This window comes from Amblyomma mixtum, chromosome 2 (assembly GCF_055824585.1).
Source record: "Amblyomma mixtum isolate Tamu chromosome 2, ASM5582458v1, whole genome shotgun sequence".
NCBI classification, from domain to species: Eukaryota; Metazoa; Arthropoda; class Arachnida; order Ixodida; family Ixodidae; genus Amblyomma; species Amblyomma mixtum.
This window is the reverse complement of record NC_143013.1, coordinates 291835028-291859922: the sequence shown is the minus strand read 5'-3', so window position 1 is coordinate 291859922 and position 24895 is coordinate 291835028. Positions and strand designations below refer to the sequence as shown.

The window sequence follows — 24895 nt, the reverse complement described above, 5'->3', positions numbered from 1 at the left end:
GCGTGTCATTTGTCACTGAGAGTGCGTGTGCTGGCTGTTTTGCAGACGGAAGAGGAGAAAATCATGATGGAACGCAAGGCGAGGGAAGCAGAGCAGCTGGCGGCAAGAATGATTGAGGAGTCTGAAAGGAGGTAAGGCAGCTTGCAAACTGCTGGGATGGGGTCATGCAGGTTCTTTTTTGCTGCCTTGTATCAGCCATGAGTGCAGTATAGCAGGAGTTTTCATTTCAGTCTTCATTTATCCTCGCGGAACCCCATGCATTTTGGCTTCTCTCTACCTCTTCTTGCCTAGCAAGCATGGAAATGTACAGCCGTTCAAAAACGCCCCAATTCAACAATAATGACTGCCTGTATGGTGCATCTTGCCATTAGCAATTAACATTATGATTAGTGAAGTTAAAGTAGGTTAAAAAAAAGTGAGGGTTAAGGCATGCATGGATTAGGGTTAGGTGTCCGGGCAAATCAGAAAGCACTCCAAGGGCCAAGGGTTCCATAGAACCCAGTTCGAGAACCCCTGCACTATAGCCGTAAAGAGTCACTGCAGTCCTACTGTCAGTGGTAGCGGTTGTAATGCTGCTGTCATTCAGCTGCTCTCTACTGACTGCAGTTCTGCTACTGTTCTGACAGAGTAGCAGCACTACTACTTAGCTTAACGGTACCCACCGTCATAATAATAGTATCATCAGACTATAATTTGCATTATTACTACAGTGTTACTGTGCAGTATCGCTACTAATGAAGAGTACTGTGGCATTCACCATGGTGCACTGATGTAGTACCCATCACTGGTCACTGAATATAGGGATATGGGCTAAAGAACATAACTATCTCCTTCGGACTCTTTTTAAAAAAAAGTCATACGGCTGTCATTCTGCTAACAGCAGATGATTTTGCATTGGCCCTGTTGGTCAGAATGACTGTTTCGTTGCATTGAATCGCTTTTTACCTGTCCAGAGAAGAAGGCATAGCTGAGTCTTTCTTTAGGCATAATGCATTGGGTCAAGGTTGTCAGGATGAAGGTGTGCTTTGCTACAAGCACAAAAACTGCAACTACAATCGCCTTTGTTTTGTTTTTTTTTCATCTACACTACACTCTGTGTGTGTGTGTCTGCAGGGCCCAGGAGGCTCATCAGCTGAAGGATGAGCTTTTCCAAGCCCGCCTCGCTGAGAAGCAAGCCAAAGAGAAGCTTCTGGGAATTTTTAGGAGCCCCTATGAAATACGAACAGTACGTACCCCCTGGTTTCTCCCTCTCTGTTGTGCCTGTTTAGCCATTAGTTTGTGTTGCCATTGTCACATTTATTAATCATCCAGGTAAGTTCATTAATATGCTGCAGGAATTTTTATCAAAGGGGCCATACAGCGGCGAGAGTCAGTAGCAGTAGCAGCATGTCTCGTGCATTCATGTTCTTGGCTTTGTGTGTTGTTTTCATAAAAAGTGCAGTCATGCACTAAAGTTTGTGGGATGTGGATTCGCGGAAAAAGTATTATTTCTGATTACTGCATTGCCACGCTGATCTCTCAGCTGGTACTTCCCTCTGAGTTTAGTACGCATGTCTGCTGGTGATTCAGTACTTTTCACTGACCTGCTTTGCCCGACTGCACAGGAATAACCTTTTTTTTTTCTGGGAATCCACATCCCGCAAAGTTTCGTCCGTGACTGTACATATATGTGGACCATCAGGGAACTTCCAAAATTAGATTGCCGCCGCGGTGGCTCAACGGTTATGGTGCTCGGCTGCTGACCCGAAAGACGTGGGTTCGATCCCAGCCGCGGCGGTTGAATTTCTTTGGAGGAGAAATTCTAGAGGCCCGTGTACTGTGCGATGTCAGTGCACGTTAAAGAACCCCAGGTGGTCGAAATTTCCGGAGCCCTTCACTACGGCGTCTCTCATAGCCTTAGTTGCTTTGGGACGTTAAACCTTATGAACCAAACCAACATTAGTCACTTTTTCCTGACTGCAGCAAGGAAACAGGTTTCTGTAAGTCATTGTGGCATAGTGGATTTCTGCACGCAAATGAGTGCATAATTACTGTACTTGCACAAACATAATGAAAAGGCTTGAGAGCTCATCTCGCATTATATTCGGAACCAAGGTACGGACATGGCGCGATTTTTTTGCTAGTCCTCAAGATAGCTACAGCAAGCTTCACCACCAGACTCCCAAACTTAGTAGAAGTCTACTTTTCGAGGACTCGTGCACATGCAAAGGAAAGGGTGGCTGTGAATGTGGAAAGAAAGTGGTGTAAACTGTTGAGAAAGAGAAGACACCAAAAGAGTTCAGTGCAGGGCAGAAAGGAAAGAAGTGTGAACGGGCACAGCACTGGGCAGCACGAAACATGAAGCTGTGGTGGCACACGGCAATGACAGCGACTGTCCTGCACGGGAGAGTGCATGCTTTAATGCGTCGGAGGCTTTGTTGTGCATAATGATGTCGCATGCATTTCAGAAGAGCTGCATTCATATTTTTGCATACAGTCGCTCTTTTTTTTTTTCTTTTCTTACTATCTCCCGGCTTATAGTTGTTCGGACAGGCGAGGATCTTTTTTTTTTCCCCATTTTCGTAACGTCTCAAACACACCCCTCTCATTATATTCATAGTTGCATTCTATACATGTAAACGTGATAGGAGTGTGGCAGTGGCGAAATTAAGGTGCGTTAAAGAAAAGGGCATGAAGTCTTCAGTTTTGGTGTTAGGGGAGTCCGAACGGCAGTCCGTGGGACCCTTATGTTCTGCAGAGCATAGTCTGGAGACCCTTGCTCTGTGTGTTAGGTCCAGTTCATGTTTTCTTCACGTGCTTCACATTTTTGTTTTTCCTTTTGTTTCATGCCTGCTGTGGTGCAGACCTATGACAACTCGGTGGTGGTCCCCCCCGATGTGCCAACAATAGCAACCAGCAACCTGCCTGCCAGCCTGGATCACAGCAGCTTCGACCTGGACAGCCCCGTCCTCCACTCTCCAGTCAGCATCAGTTGCGACTTCACCACGGACTCCGACATGGCACAGCTCTCTATGGAGATAGAAAAAGAGCGGTGGGTGGCACATTCTTTTTTATTAATAAGAAAGAGGCTACTTTCACTGGAAACAGAGCTTCATTAAGCTCTGTTGTTACAGGTATGGAGTGACAGGTATGGGGGCAAAACACAAAAAGGCACTGATGTGCTCACTAAAAAAAGAATTCCCAGGTGGTCGAAATTATTCTGTAGCCCTCCACTACAGCTCCTCTTTCTCTTCCTTCTTTCACTCCCTACTTCATCCCTTCCCCAATAGCGTGGTTGAGGTGTCCACTGAGGAGTGAGAAAATTACTGCATCTTTCTCTTTCTTCAGAAACAATTTTATTTTTTTATTTCTGCCACCTGCTGTTTCCTCAAGCAAACTGCGGTGATGTCAGGGTAAATTTTTTCACGTCGATCTCTGAGGCAACCTTCACTGCCATTCTCCACCGAAGGGTGATCACAGAGTCCCTTTTAGTTTTCGCACCCTGAGTGAGAGTCGAATGTCAGGGAGAAAAAAAAAGGTTCTGTTCTTAAAATCCTATTTTCTCAACAATAAACATCTTTTGCTGGCCACAGGCATTGGCGCAGCTACAAAGGCCGCCCAATGGCTCAGTGGTTATGGTGCTCGGCTGCCAACCCGAAAGATGCGGTTTCGATACCGACTGCGGTGGTCGCATGTCAATGGAGGTGAAATGCTAGAGGGCCCTGTGCTGTGTGGTTTATGGTTTTGGAGTGTTTAACGTCCTAAAGAAACTCGGGCTACGAGGGACGCTGTAGTGAAGGGCTCTTACTACCACCTGGGGTTCTTTAACGTGCTGTGTAATGTCAATTTTTTTCTGTCTTTTCCTGTGTGCGTGCCTTTTTTGCGCCGTTAAAAATATTGTAAAAAACCCCAGGTAATCAAAATTACCCTATAAACCCCTCTAAGGGCCGCACCATGTTTTCCTAAAGGAAATGTAAAAAAAAGAAAAAGATCCGTGTAAGGGCCACACCCAAACTTTCCACGACCAACCCAGGAATAGCCTTCGAAATGCATACGCTGTGGCCTCCACGATCGGCTTCAGCAGCGAGCAACGGTGCGCTTGATCACAGAAGCTACGCACGCGGACAAGAGCTTCCAGGCGCCGCCCACAGATGGTGCTCGAAGCTGCAGGTCATCATTATCATCATCAACTTTTTCCTCCACCACGAGCTTCCACGATCCATATCGGCATCAGTATCACTAGCTCCAGCTTTTTTGTGGCTGTTGTGCCAGTCAAATGCACGGGAGATGTGGTACTGTAGTAGTTCACTGTAGTTATGGCTTTCATGTGCTGCCGCCGAGCGTTGCAATTTTAGCACGATGGGTGAGCACTTTAATAGTTACACGGCTGGGAGTTTTTCTCTCGAACACAGCAAGCATGTAGCGGGCAGCAAATTCAGCATGGACGAGAAGCACGTCCGACAATGGTGCAACCAAAAGGATGCATTGAGGAACACAAGCTGCAAAAAGCACACTTTCTGAGGCAAGCTGTGCAAGTTTCCCGAACTGGAAGAAAAGCCGCTCTGCTATGTGATGGAAGTGCAGAACAGCGGCTATGCATTGACAAAGGACACATTGCGCAACTTACGGAATGAGCATGCACCAGAGCACAGCACCAGCTCGGAGTCTGAAGACGACTGAATGTAGTATAAATTCCACTCATTCTCTGATTGGTATGTTTTTAATTTAAATTTTTTTTTTTTCGTGCATCGCGTATATGGGCCGCACCCCAAAAATGGGCCTTCGAATCTGGAAAGAAAGTGCAGCCCTTACACGTGTTTATGCAGTATCTGGAGTCGTTCACTTCGGCGTCCCTCATAGCCCAAGTCGTTTTGGGACATTAAACCCCACAAACCAAACCAAACAGCCACAAAGAGCAAAGCAGTCGTTCTTTACTGAGCACAAAAATTTTACGGGGTTGTCCCGAGTGCTCCATTTATCCCCGCACGCCACACCATCTTCTTTTACTTTTGAATGGGACTTGTGGAACAACTGCAGCTTTTTCTGCTCTCCTTTTCGTGATGCAGAGTGGAGTACCTGGAGAAGAGCAAGCACCTCCAGGAGCACCTGCAGGAGCTCAAGTCCGAGATAGAGGTCCTCAAGGTCGAGGGTAAACTCACATCGATGGACCTCATCTACGAGGACAACGTGCTGCGCGGCGAGAACAAGTACTCCACCCTCAGGAAGGTGAGCTTGCTGCTTCTTGGCCCTCGTGTGGGGCTTCGCTGTCTGCCACCCAAGGCCATTGCTCTGCACCGCTTGATGCTGGCATACTTGTTTTTGCTGTGTGGCAGTCACTTCCTCTTCCAGATTTGGAAGAATTTTCTCACTCAGTTTTCAAGAGCAGACTTGTGCGTGCAGTGTACGTGCAGTGTGCGTGACTTGTGCGTGCAGTGTGCACCCCTTCACATCGCCGTAAGACAAACTGAGCTTGGTTTTAATTGATGTGGTCTACAGTTGCCATCATGCCTGTCTGCTGCTACCTTTGGGAATAAGAAGTCACAGTCCTTTTGGTAAATGTCTTTAGTTCGTCAGAACTGTCAGTACAAGCTCCAGGCACTGGGATGCATTACACACTTTAAGCACTGAACAGTGGCAAGTGGCCATAAGTTCTGTTTTCATTTGCAGAATGAAAGCTCTTTTTTTTTTCCAAAAAAGTATATACGTCAATTTGAGAAAAAGTAGTTTGGGAGGCGCTTTGTACACAATTGTGTACTCAGCAAACTCGCAGCTTTTTCTGAGAAAGTACTGCACCTAGCAGTGATTTCACTTTTTCAGTCCAGCTTAGCACCCTTCTTGTCGCAGATGTTTTTTTTTTGTGCTTTATAGCAAACGCAGTAAATAATATTTCACAAAACAGTTAGCTCTGTACAGTCTATCTCGCTATATCAAACTCGCAAAAAATGCTTACGAATTCGATATAACATGTGATTCGATATGAAAGTGGCAGTAAGTTTGACAACATACAAACCTATTGAGATGGAAAAAAATGTACTTCTATAGTAGCCACTTACTGCCATCATAAAGCGAATTAGTCATAAATTTATATATTTCTTCATCTTCATTGCATCAGAAAAAACACATTTTTAAATGTAAGTGATGGACTCCAAACAGCTGAGACCACAGCCTTATAACGGCACACAATATCTACGAACCATGCTGAGTACACGGAGAACAGGGCGCAGGTTCTCTCAAGTCCTCTTCACAATTTGCTCAGCCATGTCCTGGTTTTCTGTGATGTCGGCAATGATGTCTTCGTCCACAATCTCCACCCCTGTCTCAGCGTCATCGTCCACAGAGACTGTCATAAATAGCGCCAGGAAGCTTGGACAACTGTTTCCACAAATCATCAATACCCACGACAGCTTTGTCGAGCTCACCCGACAAAGAATTGGCTCTGTCTACTCTAGCAAAGCAGATACTAGAATGTTGGAAGCAGTTTTGTATACTTTCGTTTTTGGCGTCCTTCCACAAGCCACTCAGCATAGACAGGGTGCCTAAAAAATCAATTTTTAGGTCTTTTCCAGGAGCCCTTCAATCACATGTTTTTTACAACTAACCTTTGCTGCCGGGATTATTCCCTTGTCCAAGGGCTAAAGCACCAATGTAGTGTTTCGTGGCAGGACACAAAGTGCAATGTTGCTGAAACTAGCACTGCAGCGGTGGGCACAGCCATTGTCTACGGTAAAGCAGACATTGAGGAACCATTTATAAGCAGCTTCCTCAGCATTATATGCAGCTTTGCATACATGTCTGGCACCACAGGCACCGGATCTCTTCCCCAAAACGTCTGCCTATTTCTTCAAAATGGTGCTCAGCATGCTTCTTGGAATCTTGTATGTTGCGGCGACTTCAGATTTCTTCCCACTTTGTTCATCTCTCTTGATAATTTCCAGTTTCATTAGAAAGGGAAGGTTCTGCCATCCCACGCCCTCCATCGCACCACACGCAGAGACTACGAAAGCCATGCGAAATTGCCTATGGCAGCACAAGGCAGGCACTTTACGTGCAATCTGTGTAACAACACTGGCACAACTGGCGCAAAGCTCTAAAAACACATATTCTGGTTGGCTGGGCACGTGCCCACCGCCTACGTCATGGAATATCCACGTCATCATCTAACCCCCGGAGATGTGTTGAGGGAAAGCCAGCTTCTTGAGTCGCCCGGTGTTGCCCAAAGTTTGATCTGTCGGATGTGACAGCTAAAGTTTGTATGATGTAGCGGTAAATTTTTCTATACGTTCATGTTGCAGCTTTGTGGTGGTCAGAAATTTTCGATATGAAAGATAATTTGATCTAACTGAGTTCGAAATTATCGGGTTCGGCTGTAGCACGTTACCCGCCATTTTTTATGCAGACCGATATTGCCGCGAGTGAAGACATCAATTGTCTTTGCGCAGAGTTGAGCATATAGTGCATCTTCGAAACAAAAAGTGATTCCACGACCCCTAGGGTGCTCACCTGACAAATCAGAAAATTTTAGTCTTACAAATCTAATACACGTGCAGAATTTGGAACACAGCTCTAAAAACTTACCTGCTGGTCTTTCGTGCTGGAAAAATAACAAATTACCTTTTTTGATGCCTGAATATGCTATTAAAATGAAAAAATAATCAGGTTTTATCAAAACAAAAAGCGGTGCCTGAAAGGCATACGAGGTCTGTTCGAAAAGTATCCGACCTTTCGCCGAAGAAAAAAAACTGGCATAACTGGGGCGTTAGAAACCTAATCACCTTCAAAGTTGTCTCCTTGGGACTCCACACACTTCTCCTAGCGGTGCTGCCATTTTTGGAAGTATTCCGAAAAGGCCCCTTTGGGAATGGAGTTTAGCTCAGCTGTCGTTGCAGCCATAATGTCCTCTCTTGTCTGAAATCACGCTCCTTTCAATGGCCTCTTGATTTTGGGAAACAGCCAGAAGTCGCAGGGGGCCATATCAGAAGAGTAAGGAGTCTGTTGAACTACAAGAGTCTGGTTTTTCGCCAAAGGAGTCTGAATCAAGTGCGAGGAATGTGCAGGGGCATTGTCGTGATGGATGCACCAATTTCCTGTTGACCTCATCTCCGGTCTCTTGCGCCGCACAGCATCACGTAGGCGATGGAGGACATTCCTGTAGTACTCTTTGGTCATTGTTTGACCCTGTGGGGTGCGTACTCGAGGTGTGCCACACAGCGGGAGTCAAAGAAAGCAGTCAGCATCACTTTGACGTTGCTGCGCATTTGGCAGGCCTTCTTTGGTCTTGGTGACGTGGAATGCTTCCACTGTGACAACTGGGATTTGGTTTCCGGGTCACACTCATACACCCAAGACTTGTCACCAGTGATTATGGTGTCGATGAAGTTGGGGTCACTGTTTGTGGAATCCAGCATGTCCTGTGAGACTTCAACACGAAGCTGCTTTTGCTCCACCGTGAGCAGCTTCGGCATGAATTTCGCCGCAACTCTCTCCATGGCCAAATCTTTGGTGATAATGGAATGTGAAAAAAAATTGCTGATGTCTACCTCTTCCGCAATTTCTCGGATAGTCACACGACGGTCCCGCATCACCACAGCGTTCACTTCGGCAATGACTTGGTCATTTCGGCATGTTGATGGTCGACCGGTGTGTGGCTCGCTCTCCACCGATGTGCGGCCGTCTTTAAACCAGTTGTACCACTGCTTAATCTGTGTGCTGCTCAGAGCATCGTCACCGAAAGCCGTCTGAATATTCCTAGTGGTTTCCACTTGGTTGTCGCCCAGTTTATGGCAAAATTTGATGCAGTAGTGGTGCTCCTGTCCCTCCGCGATTTTCCTCGCAATGAACAACCGACGAGAGCACTGCGCACTGCCTCACTCAAACGCTGCGTCCCAGCGACTGACGCTATCGGCAGGCGTGAAAAAATTCGTGCATGCACACGAAGGTTCAAGGTCGGCTTATGCAAGCGTGCTTGTATATGTACAGACCTTGTATATGTGGTCCCGTCCTTCCTGTCTGCCTGTGCATCCATCATCAACAAAAACATGCTGTCACCTGTGTTCATGTCACCGGTGTTTAGCATCATTCGCTTCGAAAGGTGTTTGCTGTATCACAGTGTGATGCAACGATTTCGTAATAGTTGACGGTGCCAGGAAAGCTGATGCTTAAAAAAAAACCTAAATTCTCAACGACGAAGGGGGAGTGGTTTCATTGCAAGACTAAATATGGTAAATCCTGTCAGCCATAAATAAATTTCCATGAATGCATTTCTTGTGCTTTTGTTCATGTTTGGGTTGCAATAAAGCCCTGTTAATTCAGATTTCACAGGACTAGAGAAAATATCCGAATTAACTGAATGTTAAATTATATGGTGGAGCCAAAGTGCCCCACATCAACATGCCTATTTCTTCTTGCAAAAATCTACGATAGTGTATGAACCAATACACGTTCTCTACGGCAGTAGGGGCATTAACAGCCTCCCTGTGCACGGGCGCGCATGCACGCGCGCACGCACACACACACACACGCACGCACAAAAAAGGGCACATCATAAAAAGCATGTCGTAAGGTAAAACTTTCTCAGGCTTTGCGATAACACAAGTACTGGCAGCACGGTCCACAATGTGTGTGCAACGAAAACAAGAATGAACTGGCAGAGCCCAACATAAAGCTATATATATATATATATATATATATGCCTTCATGCCTATCATGCCTTCCCGAACGGCGATCGTAACGACGATTATGATACCGTTACATTTCGGTTAAAGGGACACTGAGGAGAAATTGAAGTTGGCTTGTATCGACAGAATACCAGCTCCTGATTACAAAAACGCCACTCATACTGACAACAAAGCTCTTGTAACATAGAAAAGAGCAAGAACCAAAAGACAGGTATCGCCGCCACAGGCCAAACTCGCAAGTACAAGCGTGATGACATCATAGGACAAAACAGTGTTGCTAGAACCAAGCAACACTAGGACACGAGAAACTACGAATCACTGAGGCGCAGCCAATGCATGTGCAAATGTCCTTGACGTCGCCAGATGGCGCCACGTACCCGGCAGCTACGCGCGCGCCTGCAGCATCGGGACCAATCAGCGCCTGCTCATCGGTGGTAGGCGGGCTCCCGGTATTCCGCTAACGGTAACAAAGTACACGGTATGCTAAAGGTGTCTGGTTTGGTTTGGTTTATGGGGTTTAACGTCCCAAAGCGACTAAGGCTACGAGGTGTCTATTTGCGAGAACTTTGTTGACGACCTCGAGAGCGGGATCCATCGTAACGCTGGCAAAACACCGGTGGAAACGTGAACGAAGCGACGGTAGCAACGGCCGCAATAGCCGATAGATGCGTTCAACGTGCGGCCGGCGGTAGCTTTCTTTTCGGCTGCTGCTAGGCCGCACTGCTGGCGGCCAGAAATCACGGAGTCCCCGTCACGTCATGTTTCACGTCACTTAGTCCTGTGTCGTCATAGGAGAATCCCAAGTTTGAATCAGAGCGGCGGGAAAAACTTTTTCAACTTCGAATCCAAATCTCTTAGAAATAAATGCATCTTTCGCTGCCGGCCAAGTGGCAACAAAGTCATGAAATGCTGAACTATCGGATTTTTCTTTTAAAAAAATATTAATAGAGCTCTCCTCACTGTCCCTTTAAGCGCCAGCATCGCTCGTGCTTGTATAGTGGGCAGAGTTCCGATTTGCTCACTCACCACAATCAACCAATCCCTGGATCCTGTTCATATGCAAGCTCTGCTACCTCTCTGAATTTACCAAGCACAGCCAAATTTCTCCGAATTAATGAGAGTTTCATCCCATAGAATAGTAAGTACATTTGACTGCTTGGATAGAGTATCAGAATTATATCCAGTTTTCCGGATTAACGGGAGTCAAATTATTGAGATTTCGCTCTATACGGATCTTGGGCAGTATGAATATTTATTTTTTGCCACCCCATGAGGTTCATGTGACCCAGATTCTAGATTGTACAGTAATAACCGGCACCTAAACATTACAAACTGCCCTTTTATACCGTAGAAAACCTGTAAAGACCTCTACAAAGAGAAAAATATGAGCATTTTTTTTTTTGGCAGAAACCTAATTTCTCTTCAAATTGTTTAGTTCACACACATTGTGCTCATTTAATAAGTAATATTCACATTACATTTACATTACTTTCTTAAGATTATTCACTATGTTCTCAAAATGCTCTCTGTCTACTAATTCTTTGCTTTGACAGCCCGATTTGATAGTGAGCATGCTCATTAATTTGAAAAACTTCGATCCTTGGGAGTTATTGCCTGAAGGGAATTTTCTCTTCTTTCTTTATTGCCTGTTAGTCGTACGCATCAGAAACTTGTTTTCATTCACTTGTGTAAGGACCCGCCGCGGTGGCTCAGTGGTTACAGCGCTCGGTTGCTGACCTGAAAAACGCGGGTTCAATCCCGGCCGCGGCAGCCGAATTTCGATGAAGGTGAAATTCTAGAGGCCCGTGTGCTGTGCGATGTCAGTGCACGTTAAAGAACCCCAGGTGGTCGAAATTTCCGGAGACCTTCACTACGGCGTCCCTCATAGCCTGAGTTGCTTCGGGACGTTAAACCCCAATAAAACCAAAAAACCAAACTTGTGTAAGGACCACCGGTAACTTCAGATTCAAGAAGACAGTGCCTCATTCTATTGGGCAGTGCCTCAGTTCGTCATATAACGAGGTTGTACTTGAGCATCAGATGCTAATAATAATTATTTGGCACCTACTCCTAATTGCTGTCCAAACAGGGACCACATCTGTTGCTTTTCTGTGGCACTTCCACTGTTTCTTCATGTCAGATGAACCCTATGATGCTTGAGCTTGCAAAAAATCAAACCCTTGCCAGTCCACTATATGAAATATACTGGCACACACATTCACCGAAACACCTGCTTTACTATACCTGCGACTGTTTGTAGCTGAGTGTGCTAGTGTGCAGGATGAGTAATGGTTGAGCTTTTGCGCATTGTTGATAAATATTTCTCGTTTTTTTTATTCCACCTTTGTCTGCATACTTTTTTTTTTATGCAACGGAGGTCTTTCACTTTTTCGCCTATTGTGTTCACAATGGAGGCGTGGGGATCGTTGAGTGCAAGTGCATTTTATTACTTGTACAACTGCATTGGTATACTGGCACAATGGGTACTAATTTTGTTAAGAGGTTCATAGTTTCTCTGACCTGGGCACTTTTACGACTGAGTTGTCGCGTGGAAAGGAAAGCGCAGTGTGAGACAAGTCGTTCATCTTGATGCTCCCACCTCTGCACAGTAAGCTTATCCCGAAAACAATTGCCAAAGGTCAATGGGCTTGATTACCGTGTTTTGTTTTTTGGCTTATCAGCTTTTTGGCTCAGACATCGCTATACACAAAGGTGGGGGGGAGAAAAAAAAAACAGCAACGATGAAGGAGACGACGAACTTGACTTTTTAACAACAGGATGTGAAGCACGACATGTGCAGTGCACTTGTGAGTGCATAAAAGACATATCCTCATGCCCCTTCAGCAGCTCTGAAATATCGTTCTTTGGCGAGGAAAAAAACTTCTCTTATGATGCAGACCTGCAGGGCTGTAGTTCATATGCATACTAATGCACATGCATCGAGGATGCTGCAGTTGCATGTTGAATGTCACTCGCACGTAGTTCACTGAAAACCCACTTTGCATAATTTATTTATTTGAAATACTTTGCAGGCCTGTAGGCTTTGTGTAAGAGGGGGGCGCCAAATTTTAAACATTGAATTTCAGACATCAAACAGAATAAGCAGAACAGAATGAAAAGAAAAATGCAGTACTTAGAAAAATACTTGAGCACATGAAAAGAGAACAGAGTAGTAAACCTAACTACAGGAAAATAAGAAAGAGAGATAACAAATTAATGTAAAATGCTTGTAGCTCGTGTTATTATCACATAATCCAGCAAGTCGGGATATCGTACAATTCATGATATGGTGTGCAAAATAGTACAAACAGCTATGAAAAGTAAAGATGAAAAGCATAAAAGGAAAAGGTAAGTACAAAAATTGCATCAAAATGGCACTTAACAGCTGCAGCAAAGCAAAAAAAGATATTCAAAAGATGTGGCCAAAGGCATGTTAAGCAATGGATTCAGTAAAATGTGCGATGAGTTGGTGATGGAATGTATCTGGATGAAGCAAAGAAACAATGTTATCTAGTAAATCATGGTAATTCACTTGGCTCATTGTTGTGAATGCTGCACTCTGACTGCATTTCAGGGGGAGCTTTCCAGCTTTACTCCTGTTTTCATTTACATGCACGCATGTGAAAGAGAGGGGGGGAGAGGGGAAAGAAGTCTGCAGAACAGCTGTTATGTGGTATGAGAGTGAAACACTGTACACTGCACATTTTTCATTTCCAAGGGCAAAAGCCAGTGATTCTGCCAGTCAGTCAACAATTACATGATGAATTTTGTTGTCATTTGGCAGTAGGCCTTTTTTCTAGTTGCAGGTAAATATGCGTGACCCAGTACAACTTAAGAGCTTCTAGTAACTAGAGCATCATCTAGTAGGTTGTGTTGATGTAAGTTTTCAGGCTTTCTTACTTGGACTGACTAAATCCTTTATTCAGCCCATGTTTGTCATCTATTGGCTGTCTGCCCAACTTCTAGAGCATCTGTAAAATAAAGCATATTTAATTGTGCAGCACCCGCTCCTGCCCTTAAACAAATTTAGTTCAGCAGTGGCCTTTGCACTGCAAATATATGACTGTGGAATCGCACCAATTTACAAGCGTACTCAAGTCAAACCCTGCAGATATGGACACAATTTCGAGCCAACTAACCAATAAAATTGATGAAAAAATTTTCGGGAATGAGTCTTTCTTGGTTAAAAAAGCGATCTCCACAGTATACTTACCCGAACGGCATGAATTTTCATTGTGAAAAATTTGAAATAAACTCTATGCTCATATCCTGGGAATATACTCACCCGTACATCCTTCGGACGTATACCTTGCTTCTCTCATGCGGATATACAAAAGCGGACATTGTCTGTATGTCCAGCAGATGTACGGATACGAACATGCGAAACCAGATTGTGTTCGTAGTCTGACGGACATCCGATCATGGCAAAGGACGTTCGGATCTAGCTCATACGTCCGACAGATGTCTGTGGTTGCTTGGGATGGGGCCATGTTAGGAAAATGTTGTTATTAGTAATTCCCTGACTAACACCAGATGGGGTGGCCTGTCACTTCACGGCCAGCTTTCTGACTCCATTTACTGCTGTGCTTAATATTTACATAATCCAGGCATGGATCAAGATGCAGTACAGTCTCATTAATTCAAACGTCCTGTTTATTCGAACAGATGATTTCGACCAATTAAATTTGAGAGTACCAAAAAGACTTCGATTAGTTCAAACTCAAGCGAATTTTTGGTCTGTTTCGAGTTTGAATTGTGAACTGTTGACTGTAGGTTTTTTTTTTTTTCTTTCCTTCACATCAATGCCCCTCTTCCAACGTTTTGAGGTTGTTATGGAAGGGAAGGGATGAGGTGGGGGTGAGGAGGTAGTGAAAAGGGGAGATTGCGCAGTCCTGTGACTGCCTCCTGTAAAGGGGTCATTGCAATGGGACTATGCAAGGGAAGTGGATTGAAGAGTACAGAAGAGAGGATGTGGGTCAGGGCAGGTAAGAGGCAAGGAAATAGTCAAAAGAAGATAGTTCCTGTAACAGACAGGAGCTAGAAAGGGAGGGATGGTCTAGGACAAAAGCAGCATGCACAAATGGCACCACGGCACCACGGCAGCAGCGGGAGAACAAGAAAATGGCGGAGCCCACTGGAATGAATCAGTGGTGGCAGAAGCGGAGGGGTCCAAGGTGCCCACGAGCGAACGCATTTATGCAGACTGCTGCCCTTAGATAGTGCAGCGAGCATCCGCCAAGCTCGTATGTGCCATCAACTGTTGCCAACCTTGGAGCATCCCCGCCGCTCCAAGAACCAACCGCAACCATGTCGAACCACACGCCGCCAGAGCATAAAAAGCCGTTGATAATTGGGTAAAAGAGAGAATTAAACTGGCACGGAAATACACGTGTAAAAGGTGTAAGTAGGCACTAGTGTGCTCGCAAGTTGGAAGAAAGGTAAGCATATACACAGGGCCACTTCTCGCTGGAGTTGTGGAGTTGTGCAGGGTACCATGGCAAGGCAACAGCCACGGGAGAACAAGCAGAGGCAGGGAAACCTGTTGGATGAAGTGGTGGCAGCAGGTGCAGAGGAGTCAGGCATCGCGCCAGTGAACGCATATACGCAGGTTACCATCTTTAGATGGCACATTGTGAGCCCCTCCTCCCCTTCTACATTTCTCAAGCTTCCTTTGCAGCTTTGAGACATTAACCTCCACATTCCTTACCATAGCATACTTTTAACATTAAATAGCGTACTGTAACATTGGTGGTTTAATATTTGTATATTTGGTCTTTGACTAATTCACTAATTTCAGTACATAAGCAGCATGAAAACACACCATTTCTCTCGTGTCTGCTGAACAGGCCATCCATTTTTTGAAGCTGCATTTAAGTTATTTAAAATATGTAGTATACTCAAGGTACAAGTGATGTAATGCTAGGAGCACAAACTCTTCTTAACCTTAATTACTGAGTGATTTTTCATAGCTTCAGAGTTCCGCATTCAGAACATGGCTGTAGTCCGTAATCCTGACCTGGTCTGAGTTGAAAATTTCGCGGCGTAAATTCAAAGATTACCTTGGACACTGTCCGCTCTGCGCATTTGACCACATTCTGCTGTAGAATTAATTGTCTATGCCTTGTATACTGAGAAACCAATTTCGCTAATTTGTAAGTGAGATTTATCTTCAGAAAAGCAAAGAAAATTAATACAGGAAGATCCAGTTATTTGTTTACAGAAGCTTACACTGTGGCTGCAATATCAACCCTAAGGATGGGGAAACATGGTGATTTAAGGGAATAATGGCTGTACTATGTCAAAAATTATTTCATTTAAGCTTTTTTTTGGTCTCTGACCAAATGTTAATGCTACCGTCTTTTATAGTGTATGTGAGCCACAATGCAGCCTCTGTGTGCTCCACGCTTGGAAGCATTGTCACCGAAAATTTCTTTGCCATTTGCCCCGTGACTCTGGTGGGCTTTGAAGGGATGTGAGGGAAGCAAAACAGTGCTTTATTTCTGCAGTTCTCTATCGCATTTCCTGCTGTCAGCGAAACTTTTCCAGCAGCTGCTGCTTCTGCTCCGAGGTCATACTACCTGCGTGCAAATGTACCTGAGACGGAGGTTTCTTCTGCGCGTTACAGATTGTTCTGCTGAAAACCTTTATTGCGATAGACACTCGGTCAGTGGAGATGCCGTCTGATTAGAGATCTTCTTCCCTTCTCCGTTTTCCTTGTCTTATTTTTTTTTTAACAGTCTGTGGAACCATGTGTGCATGTCCAATTCAGTGTCAGCGCTTCATGTGACACTCGTGCAGGCTGTATGTCCTGTCAAAGATTCTTCTGAAAATTAAGGATTGCATTCAAGCTTTGCTTTCTTTGTGCTGTAGGCACATGGCACTCTGCTGCTTTTGAGAACTTCAGTTATTTTCTGTCAGTTTTTTTTTTTTTCTAGCTGTAAATGTCTGTACTTTGCACTGTTCCATGGTGTGTTTTGCTAGTTTGTGGCCATCTTGCACTTATTACTTTTCACTAATATTTTGGGTTAATATGTTGGTGTAACCTACTCTAATCTTCATGGGTCTGGTTAGGGCACTTGGCTGCTGTGCCCGACTACGTGGGTTCAATCACAGCTGCATTACGATGCAGGCAAAATGCAAGACAGCCATGTACTGTGCGATTTCAGTGCATGTTAAAAGAGCTCTAGCTGGTTGAAATTTATCCGTAGCCCTCCACTACTGTGTCCCTTATAGTTATGGGTTGGACTTTTCGTTTTTTTTTTCCTTGAAAGTTCAGCTTTTTTTTTCCGGTGTTTATTTCACAACAGAAGTTTTTGTTGTTGTTTTCTTCGTGAATATTATTTTCTACGCATGACTTACTGACTTTTTCAGTGATATATTGTGGCAGTCCTGTGGTCAACAATCGCTTATAGTCTATCTCAACATTTTTTCAGTATAAGCAGTTTATTTACCAGTAATTAACATTCAGATGGTAGTATTCGGGGCTGTGCTTGTAGGAGAAATGGCCATCAGCAAGACCGTAAGATCGGCTGACAAGATTCATGGTCGGGGTTGGTGAGTGTATGAGTGCTTTCACACTGTAAATACAAATCGCCTCATAGGCCTGATGTTAAAAGCTAGGTAGAGAGCAGGGTAGGTTTGGGAAAAAAGGCAGCTAATGGCACCCCAGATGAAATGGGGAATAGGAAATGGGCAGGACATGTGATGCAAAGGGGCAATAACCAATAGCTCCTTTGCGTAGTAGAGTGAATTCCAAGGGGAAATAAATGTGTAGAAGGGAGCAACAGCAAATCAGGTGGGCGGATGAGTTTAGGAAGTGTGAATGGATAAGATGACTGCAGTTGGCGCTGGGCAGGGTTAATTGGAAATTCACGGAAAAGGGAGTGGGGGGCTGACTGAGTAACGCAGCGGATGTAACTAGGTGACTAGGCTGATGATGTCACGATGGTAAATTTTATTGTAGAGGACCCAAGTGTCTGGTAACCACAGTCAGTCACAGTACAACTCGCTCACATTGCAGAGCACTGGGCACTTCTTTCGATCGCCAAAAAGTGGTAGGGTTCTAACTTAGTTAAACCAAGTAGACGTGTGAAAGCATGTGTTCATTCTTTGCCTCTCCTTTCTGGCATCTGTCATGTGCACACAACCACATTTCTCGCTCTTCATCATCCTTTCTCCGCACTGCGGCAGCTAGCGCGACACGACTCTAAACTTTCCGGAGCTTCCTCCCATTGGCTGCAGCTTGCGCGATGTTCCTCCGAACTGATCCGAGCCTACTCCGAGTTACTTCGATCACACAAGACAAGATTCTTGCTCGAGGTTGGCGCATCTGGAGTAGCGCTTTCGCACCAGTAACATTTCCAGCACAGTCATTCCATTCATCATTCATCACCAGCAGCATAGCATGTGTTGGAGCTCATTTAAAGCAGAATCGTGAGCTAAACAGTACTGAGAAATTGGGTTTACTATTAGTAGTAAAAAAAAGTTGGGCTTTTGCAGTGCCACCGCATGTTTGTATGTGGGGAATTCAATTCGTACAAGGTGGAAATGCAGCATGACCACTGTGAGCACATTGCAGGGCTCAAGCATGACTGTGCATGCAGTGCTGAATCAGCTGTGATTACTAAAGGGAAAGTTAGGACCAGTTGGCATGCTGGGCTGAAATTTTACGCTAGCCAAAAAAACACTCTAAGGGGCCTAAGCACGATATCTTGTATCTTCATCAGTCCTTTCAGTAAAGTTTTCTGATCGTTGTAATGAACTCTTCATCAGGAAGTGTGAGGTTTCGTAGCTTTGCCCTGATTGACTTGCCTAGGTGACTGTGACAGTTTTGGACACAATTAGGTCTCTGCTCCATGGAGCATGGCCATTTTCTCACAGCTGCCACAGCTCTGTTCAGTGTAGTGAGGCCACGATGTCAGGCAGCCTAGCTAAATCGAGCTCAGTTGTGCTTTCCATGGAAAAGGAATCTGACACACTAGGCTGCCTGCATACAGGACATGCAGCACCTGTCTGCCCTGAACATTTTGCCGTTTGCTTGTCTTTCCTTTGACTCTGTAGCTCAGTGCAATAGGGTCAGCCACCTTGCTGCCTTGTTGGAAAGTGGGTAATAGTTTTTCGAGGTCTGCACTACAGCTGCTGCTCTGTGCCATTGGCACAGTTCTGCCTCAGCAGTGCACTAGTTAAGATTGGCAAAAAGGGTCGTATCAGAGGCCTCATAGCACACAGGCTGTTATATCCAGCCAGTTAAGTGGGAAAATAATGTTTTTGTTTTATTAGTTATTTTTTTAAGAGATACTGCACTCCATTAAAGTAGGTCATGCAGAAGTAGAGTGTCCTCTTCGGTTTTTTTTCCTTTCAGCCCATTTCACTTTGTGCTTTATCACTGTAATAGAAAACAAGGACGGTGAGTGCAGTGGGTAATGCGTAATCTGGAAAGCATCAAGAATTTATGTTGATCGAGCCACTTGCCAGTTTTCTTTTGAGATTTTCACGGAGGTAGCTTCCCGTAGCACATTTTTGATTTCACCATTTTTAGAGGTGGTATCCACCTGCGTTGTTAGTTAGTTCATTTTTAGATATATTATTGTCTGTGGCAAAGCTTAATCAGGCAACTGCATGCGATCACATTGTGAGATCTGAGCACAGATCAATATATTGCTTAAGCTGAGATTTTAAAATTTGCTCTTAAAAACTGCAAGGTCTAGTATAATGTGCTGGTGCTTAATATTGCAGCTTATTTAAGTGAATGCATTTCAAAGTTTTCAGTGATGCCTGGATTAGGTTGTGGTGCGCTGGAATTGAGGCAAACAGTGAGGTTGTATAGTCGACAGAAATGACTAGAAAACAGATTGCAACTTAAACGAAAATCGTGAAGTTCACAAGGGCCACTCGGTTAACAGCCGCAGTGCCGCTGCAGCTCACCTTAAAATGCACAACAGAGGGCTTGAAAGCATTCTGTGAATTCTGCGTAGGTGTTCTCTCCGTGTGTTAATTATAATGCTGCACGAACTGCACTGTGCCCTAGTTTTTTACTTGGGCCTACATTAGAATGGAGTTGAGCACCTTGGCTTCCCTGCACATCTTATACTCAGCTTTTAATTCCTATTCTGTATTTTCTCCATCATTCAGATTTTAAAAATTTTTGTTGGTCAAATATTTAGGGGAATCCCCCAAGGTGGAGCAGATTTGTAATAAGGGAGTAATTACTCATTGACGTCCCCCCAAGCGCAGCCATACGGCTACAAAGAAAAGCTGTACAGCTTTCTCAGAAACTTTGCAGTTAAAGAAAAATTCGTTCTGGTCCGGGGTTCATACCCAGGACCACCTCTTCACTGGAGCAGCCGTATGGCTGCGTTTGGGTGGACGTCAGTTTGTAATTACTTCCTTATTAAAAATTTTTGTGCAATATATAGCCCTTGAGCTCCCCACGATTTCATGTCAGCTTCAAGTCCACAGTAACCAGCAAAATGTTTAGACTGCCAGCATTTGCGAGGATTGTTTTCAAATGAGACTTTCTGATTGCTGCCAGCTCTGTTTTGCAGCTAGACCATCGAGCCCCGCTTCGCTCGCCGCAGTGTATACGTTGGGCAATGTTACGGCGTAGATGTATACAAGCACATCACCCCCTCCCATAGCGAACATCTGCTGGGGCCGTTGCTGCGCGAATGTGGTGGAAGTTGTCAGGAATGCGATGTGTTGTGATGCCGAGAAAGGAACCAATCAGTGTGTGTTGCCCGCGCCGGGCCATGCTGTTTGCTCTGTACGCGTACAGACCCCATCGCGAAGCGTGGCCGTCGCGGCCATAGTGGGCCGATTTTATTACGCCGATTTTTTTTATTATTATTCTCGTTATTTTCCCGGCTGTATCCTCCGTTTGTGTTTCCTGTGGCGCGTCCTCGAACGAGGTCAGCTGTGCCTGAAATAAGGTCGGCCGTTTCATAAACATGCGCGCTACAGGCACTGCATCTTTTCTCCTGGTCGGAATATGTCGGTCTTTGGGCAACTGTGTTTTGAACATGCGCCCTACGGGCACTGAAGCCTTTTCTCCTGCTCGGTTTAGGTCGGCCTTGGGGCAGCTGTGTTTTGAACATGCTCTACGGGCATTGAAGTCTTTTGATCATTTCTCCTGTTCGGTTTAGGTCGGCATTGGGGTAACTGTGTTTTGAACATGCGCTAGTCACCGCAGTCGTTTCGCCTGTTCGGGTTAGGTCGGTCATGGGGCAGCTGTGTTTTGAACGCTCGCTACGGGCGCACAAGTCTTTTCTCCTGTTCGGTTTAGGCCGGTCTTATGGCAGCTGTGTTTTGAACGGGGTTGTTGTCGCCCGGTGGCGCAGTAGTAGTCACGCGCTTGTTACTCGCTGTATAGTCACTTTGCTGCCTGCTCAAGCGGCAGATGTCAGCGTCGGTCGTCGTTCTTAACGCATGCGCCGCTTATTTGTGTTGCTCAGATTTCTTAACTGCGCGCTGCGGTTGGATGTCTAGTTGTTGCTGGCCGCCTTGGTTCATGCTGCCGTTCGTCGTCGCGCAGCTACGCGACGAATTTCTAATGAGGGCGATTAAGTTCGCGGCAGTCACGCGCGCGCTCGTCACCCATCGCACCTGCTTGCGCTGCTCCTCTTTGTAGCGAGCGACCGGAGCAGGACATGTGCGGTGTGAACAGTCGACAGTTATGTTTCAATCGAGGAATTTTAAGAGCGAAAGTATGTGAAAGGGGAATCCCAGTGGGCATTGGAGTTCCGTTGGACGTCCTGCGGACGTTCAGGACGTCTTCGGGATCTTCGTGGGTTTTTAGGGAATTTAAAGACTGGAAATTTTCTCTTCTTTTTTTCCAAATTGCCGAACCTTCCAAACTGCTGCAGGAAACAAAGGGCCGCAATTGGGATTTCTGAGCCTTAACATAATTTTTCGGTTATGGCTTGGAATTACTGGTAGTCATGGCGACTCTAGAACCAAAAGGGGATGGCTGGAAGGAAGGGGAGGCAAGGAAAATTGGGACGTATCGCGGTATCTTGGATGCGCTCCTTTGAAACAATGAAGTTGCATGTAGCGGTGGTGTCGCTGCCCTAGGCCAAGTTTCAGGGGCTTTACCTAGGCCTGCAGAACGTGGCATTGTGATAGGGAGGGAATTTGGTTCCCTGTGTTGCCAGCGAAATGTTCAAAGTTTTGAACTTCCTTATAGGAACTCGTTGTAAGCACTCTACAAAGTATAGACACTTGTAACCCCAGGGTGTGTGAATCGTATAAACTGTCCTATAAGTTATAAGCGAACAAAGCTGTCCAGCCTGGCGGATATGTTTTAACAGCGTCTCGTAAAGACAGTTTCACGACGTAGTACAGCCATAAATGAAGTTCACTTCAGGGACTGGTTTCATCAGCGTATTGAGGAAAGGGAACCAGCTAGGAGTCAAAACAACCCCCCCCCCCCCCCCGCACCCTTACTCAATTTCCTTCTCCTCCTCTGACTTTTCTCCTTCAGCCGCATGGAGGTTAAGTAAAACAGCCCTCCAAAAAAATAAAATGCACTTAAACAGCCAGTGGTTGCTGAGTTCACCGCCAGTCTGCTTTACTAGAATAGTTCGATGTTGATATCACTGCTCTTAGCTTGCGAAGGGCTTCGGAGGAATGTACAGTCGTCCCGCAGACGCTCGAACTCCGTACCGTCTGCGTTCCGCAGCGCGCAGAGCGACGCCTAGCGGCGGCGCCTGGTTCGAATAGCGAATGACCCCGACCGCGCGTATTGTATCGACGGCGGAAATTTTTCAGGGGAAAAAGGTGAAGTGTGAAGAAGTACGTTCAACTCGCCTCTCTTGAATTTGTATTACCTTGCAAATGAAAATGTTATCAATCTCGCTGAGAGGTTAACGGTCTACAAACGGTAGCGATGAATCTCACCAGCGGGGTTGACAATCTTTAGTCCATAGTTTAGCATACGGAACATGCGCGTCTCGCTCCGCGAAGACGCTCGGTATTTACCTCGCGAATAAAGAAAGGCATCAACGAAACGTGTGAACGAACTCGGCATGCGCGCGTTTTCCGTAGTCTGCGTGTCATGTTTATCCGCGGAGCTCTAGCAGACGAGGCTTAATTGTTGTGGCCGGGATCAGCTTTCGCTGAAGACTGTCGTATGCTCGAACTGAACGGCATGCAGCGAGTCTTCTGCAGGCTCATGAACATTTGAGGCGGAAGCTTCCAGCGCCTAAAAGGCAATGACCGTGTCGGACGAGACTACACTAGACTGGCACTCACTGTGAACGCTGTAGAGATAGAACGCGTTGACATCCGAAGCACGCGTTGCGATTCATGAAATGTGTTTTAGTTGTCAATGATCTGTGTCTCCCGTGTGTCGCCTGTTTTAAATCGTTCGTCAGCGCCGTCGTTATTATCATCAGCAGCAGCAGCAGCACTGAATTCAGTCGAGGAAGCATGTCGCTGCTGTTATCAGGGTAATTGAGCGTTGCCAGGTGTGAATCGCCTTGTTTAAAGTAAGATCCTAGTAGTACCGTACGGTGCTTCCATGCACCGTTCGTGCACGTGACGTCACCAGCCTCACTTGAGCGCCGTCTGTTTTTCCGGTGGGTGGCAGCCACAGCTACAGTTCCTTCAGTATGTTATGTACCTGCGCCATAAAGGTCGTTGCGGATACATTTTAGGCACTGTACCACAACAGCTATCGGAGATCCGTCTTGCTTGGCCGTTGTGATGGCCGGAGGCGTCAGGACGCTCGTCGAGCGTCTCATAGTTCATCCTCGTATGCATTGAAGCGCACTTTGAGGGAGTCTTAAAGAAGCGAGGGCCTGGCTAGTCGCTTGTGGACCTTCTCTACCTTTAGGAACTGATGGTGCCGCTAACTTACAGCACAGTACGCAGTACAGTCGAACCTCGTTATAACGAAATATTGGATATAACGAAGAAATGATTTCCCTTGGAAGCTCGGTCAGCATGGGATATAACGAAGCTACGGCTATAACGAAGTAATCGCCGGGTCCCTTCCACTTCGTTATGACGAGATGCAGGCGAATACCGTTACTCTGCAGAACTGAGTAGTGTGACGGGTACTTCGTAGTTTTTGAAGCTGTATCATTCGCTGCCTTTTATGCTCTGATCATGTGCCTGTCGCGTGTGACATGTTCCTCATTGTTAACTGTTTTCTTCTTTTTTTGTTTCTTCTCTCTTCTGCAGACCAAGTCTGGTTCGACAAAAGCGAGGGTGGCCTTCTTCGAAGAGTTATGATGCCTACTTAATATTTTCGTGGCTGGATGTAGTGTCCTGTGTGTGGCGCTAACGCGCACCGTCTCTCTGTGTGTGCTTCTGTGTTGTCGTTTCTTTAAGGAACAAGAAAGCGGACCGAAAATCCACCGCCCTGATGATTTGACAAGAAAAAGAAAAACCGTGCAGCTGGCTGCGCTGGCCCACTTTTAATTCCTCTCTCCCTCTCTCTATCTCCTCGTCCTCTCTCTCTCTCCTACGTGTGCAGCCGTTCTGGTCGTGTAAATTTTGTAAATAAAATTATCGCTGCCCTGCTTTTGTTGTTCCCTTCGGAGTTGATTCCTCGGCCACCTCGTGAGTATGAAAACAAAAGTGGGTTTCTGGCGCAGCGATGTCGAGGGAAACAAACCGCTTGTTTCAGCAACGACTTTTATCTGCGTTCTTGTGGAGGCAGGACACGGACGTGGGAGTTGTTAGTGCACGGGTGTCTCCGCTGTAAATGAACCGTCCGTTTACGTTGGGGAGTTTTAACATAACCAAGACGTACTAGTGTGAACGTGTGCCGGACCAGCCGAGTGACAGCTGCGCATGCGCAGTGACGAGAGTGTGACACCCCTATGGGCACAAACTCCACTGGACGTCCGCAGGACGTCTCAAACGTCCCCAGGACGTCCTAGGGAGTTAGGACGCACCTGATATACTGCGCATGCTCATTTGGCACCGGGTTAGTCCGGTATTCACTACGCTAGTACGGCCTAGCGGGTATCTGTAACCAGAGCACTTAGTCTTAGCAGTTGCAAATCTCCGTTTCGAAATCTGACTTATGGCGGCTTGGTGCACGTCATTCCAAGCTTGGTGGGCATTTTAAAGGCTGCAGTGTTCGGCCATTTAGCAGGCGCCGCAAAACAGCCGACTTAAAGGAGTATATACACCTAATTTTGGGTGGCATGTTTTCTTCTCTACAATAATGTGGAAGACATTACTACACATGAATCACAATGTGGTATTGACCTACGACCGCTAAATAATTTGTA

The 24895-nt window shown here is 45.7% G+C and overlaps 1 protein-coding gene across 1 annotated transcript in view; it reads left to right on the top strand.

Moving 5' to 3' along the window:
* Mer (ezrin/radixin/moesin family protein merlin) overlaps positions 1-24176 on the top strand; it is a 39346-nt gene extending 15170 nt beyond the window's left edge. The window contains exons 12-16 of the mRNA XM_089574410.1: positions 46-131; positions 1114-1225; positions 2844-3031; positions 5046-5205; positions 23835-24176. Coding sequence (XP_089430536.1) covers positions 46-131; positions 1114-1225; positions 2844-3031; positions 5046-5205; positions 23835-23885 — 597 coding nt within the window. The 3' untranslated portion in view covers positions 23886-24176. The remainder of the gene's footprint in view (positions 1-45; positions 132-1113; positions 1226-2843; positions 3032-5045; positions 5206-23834) is intronic.
* The last annotated feature ends 719 nt before the right edge of the window (positions 24177-24895 follow it).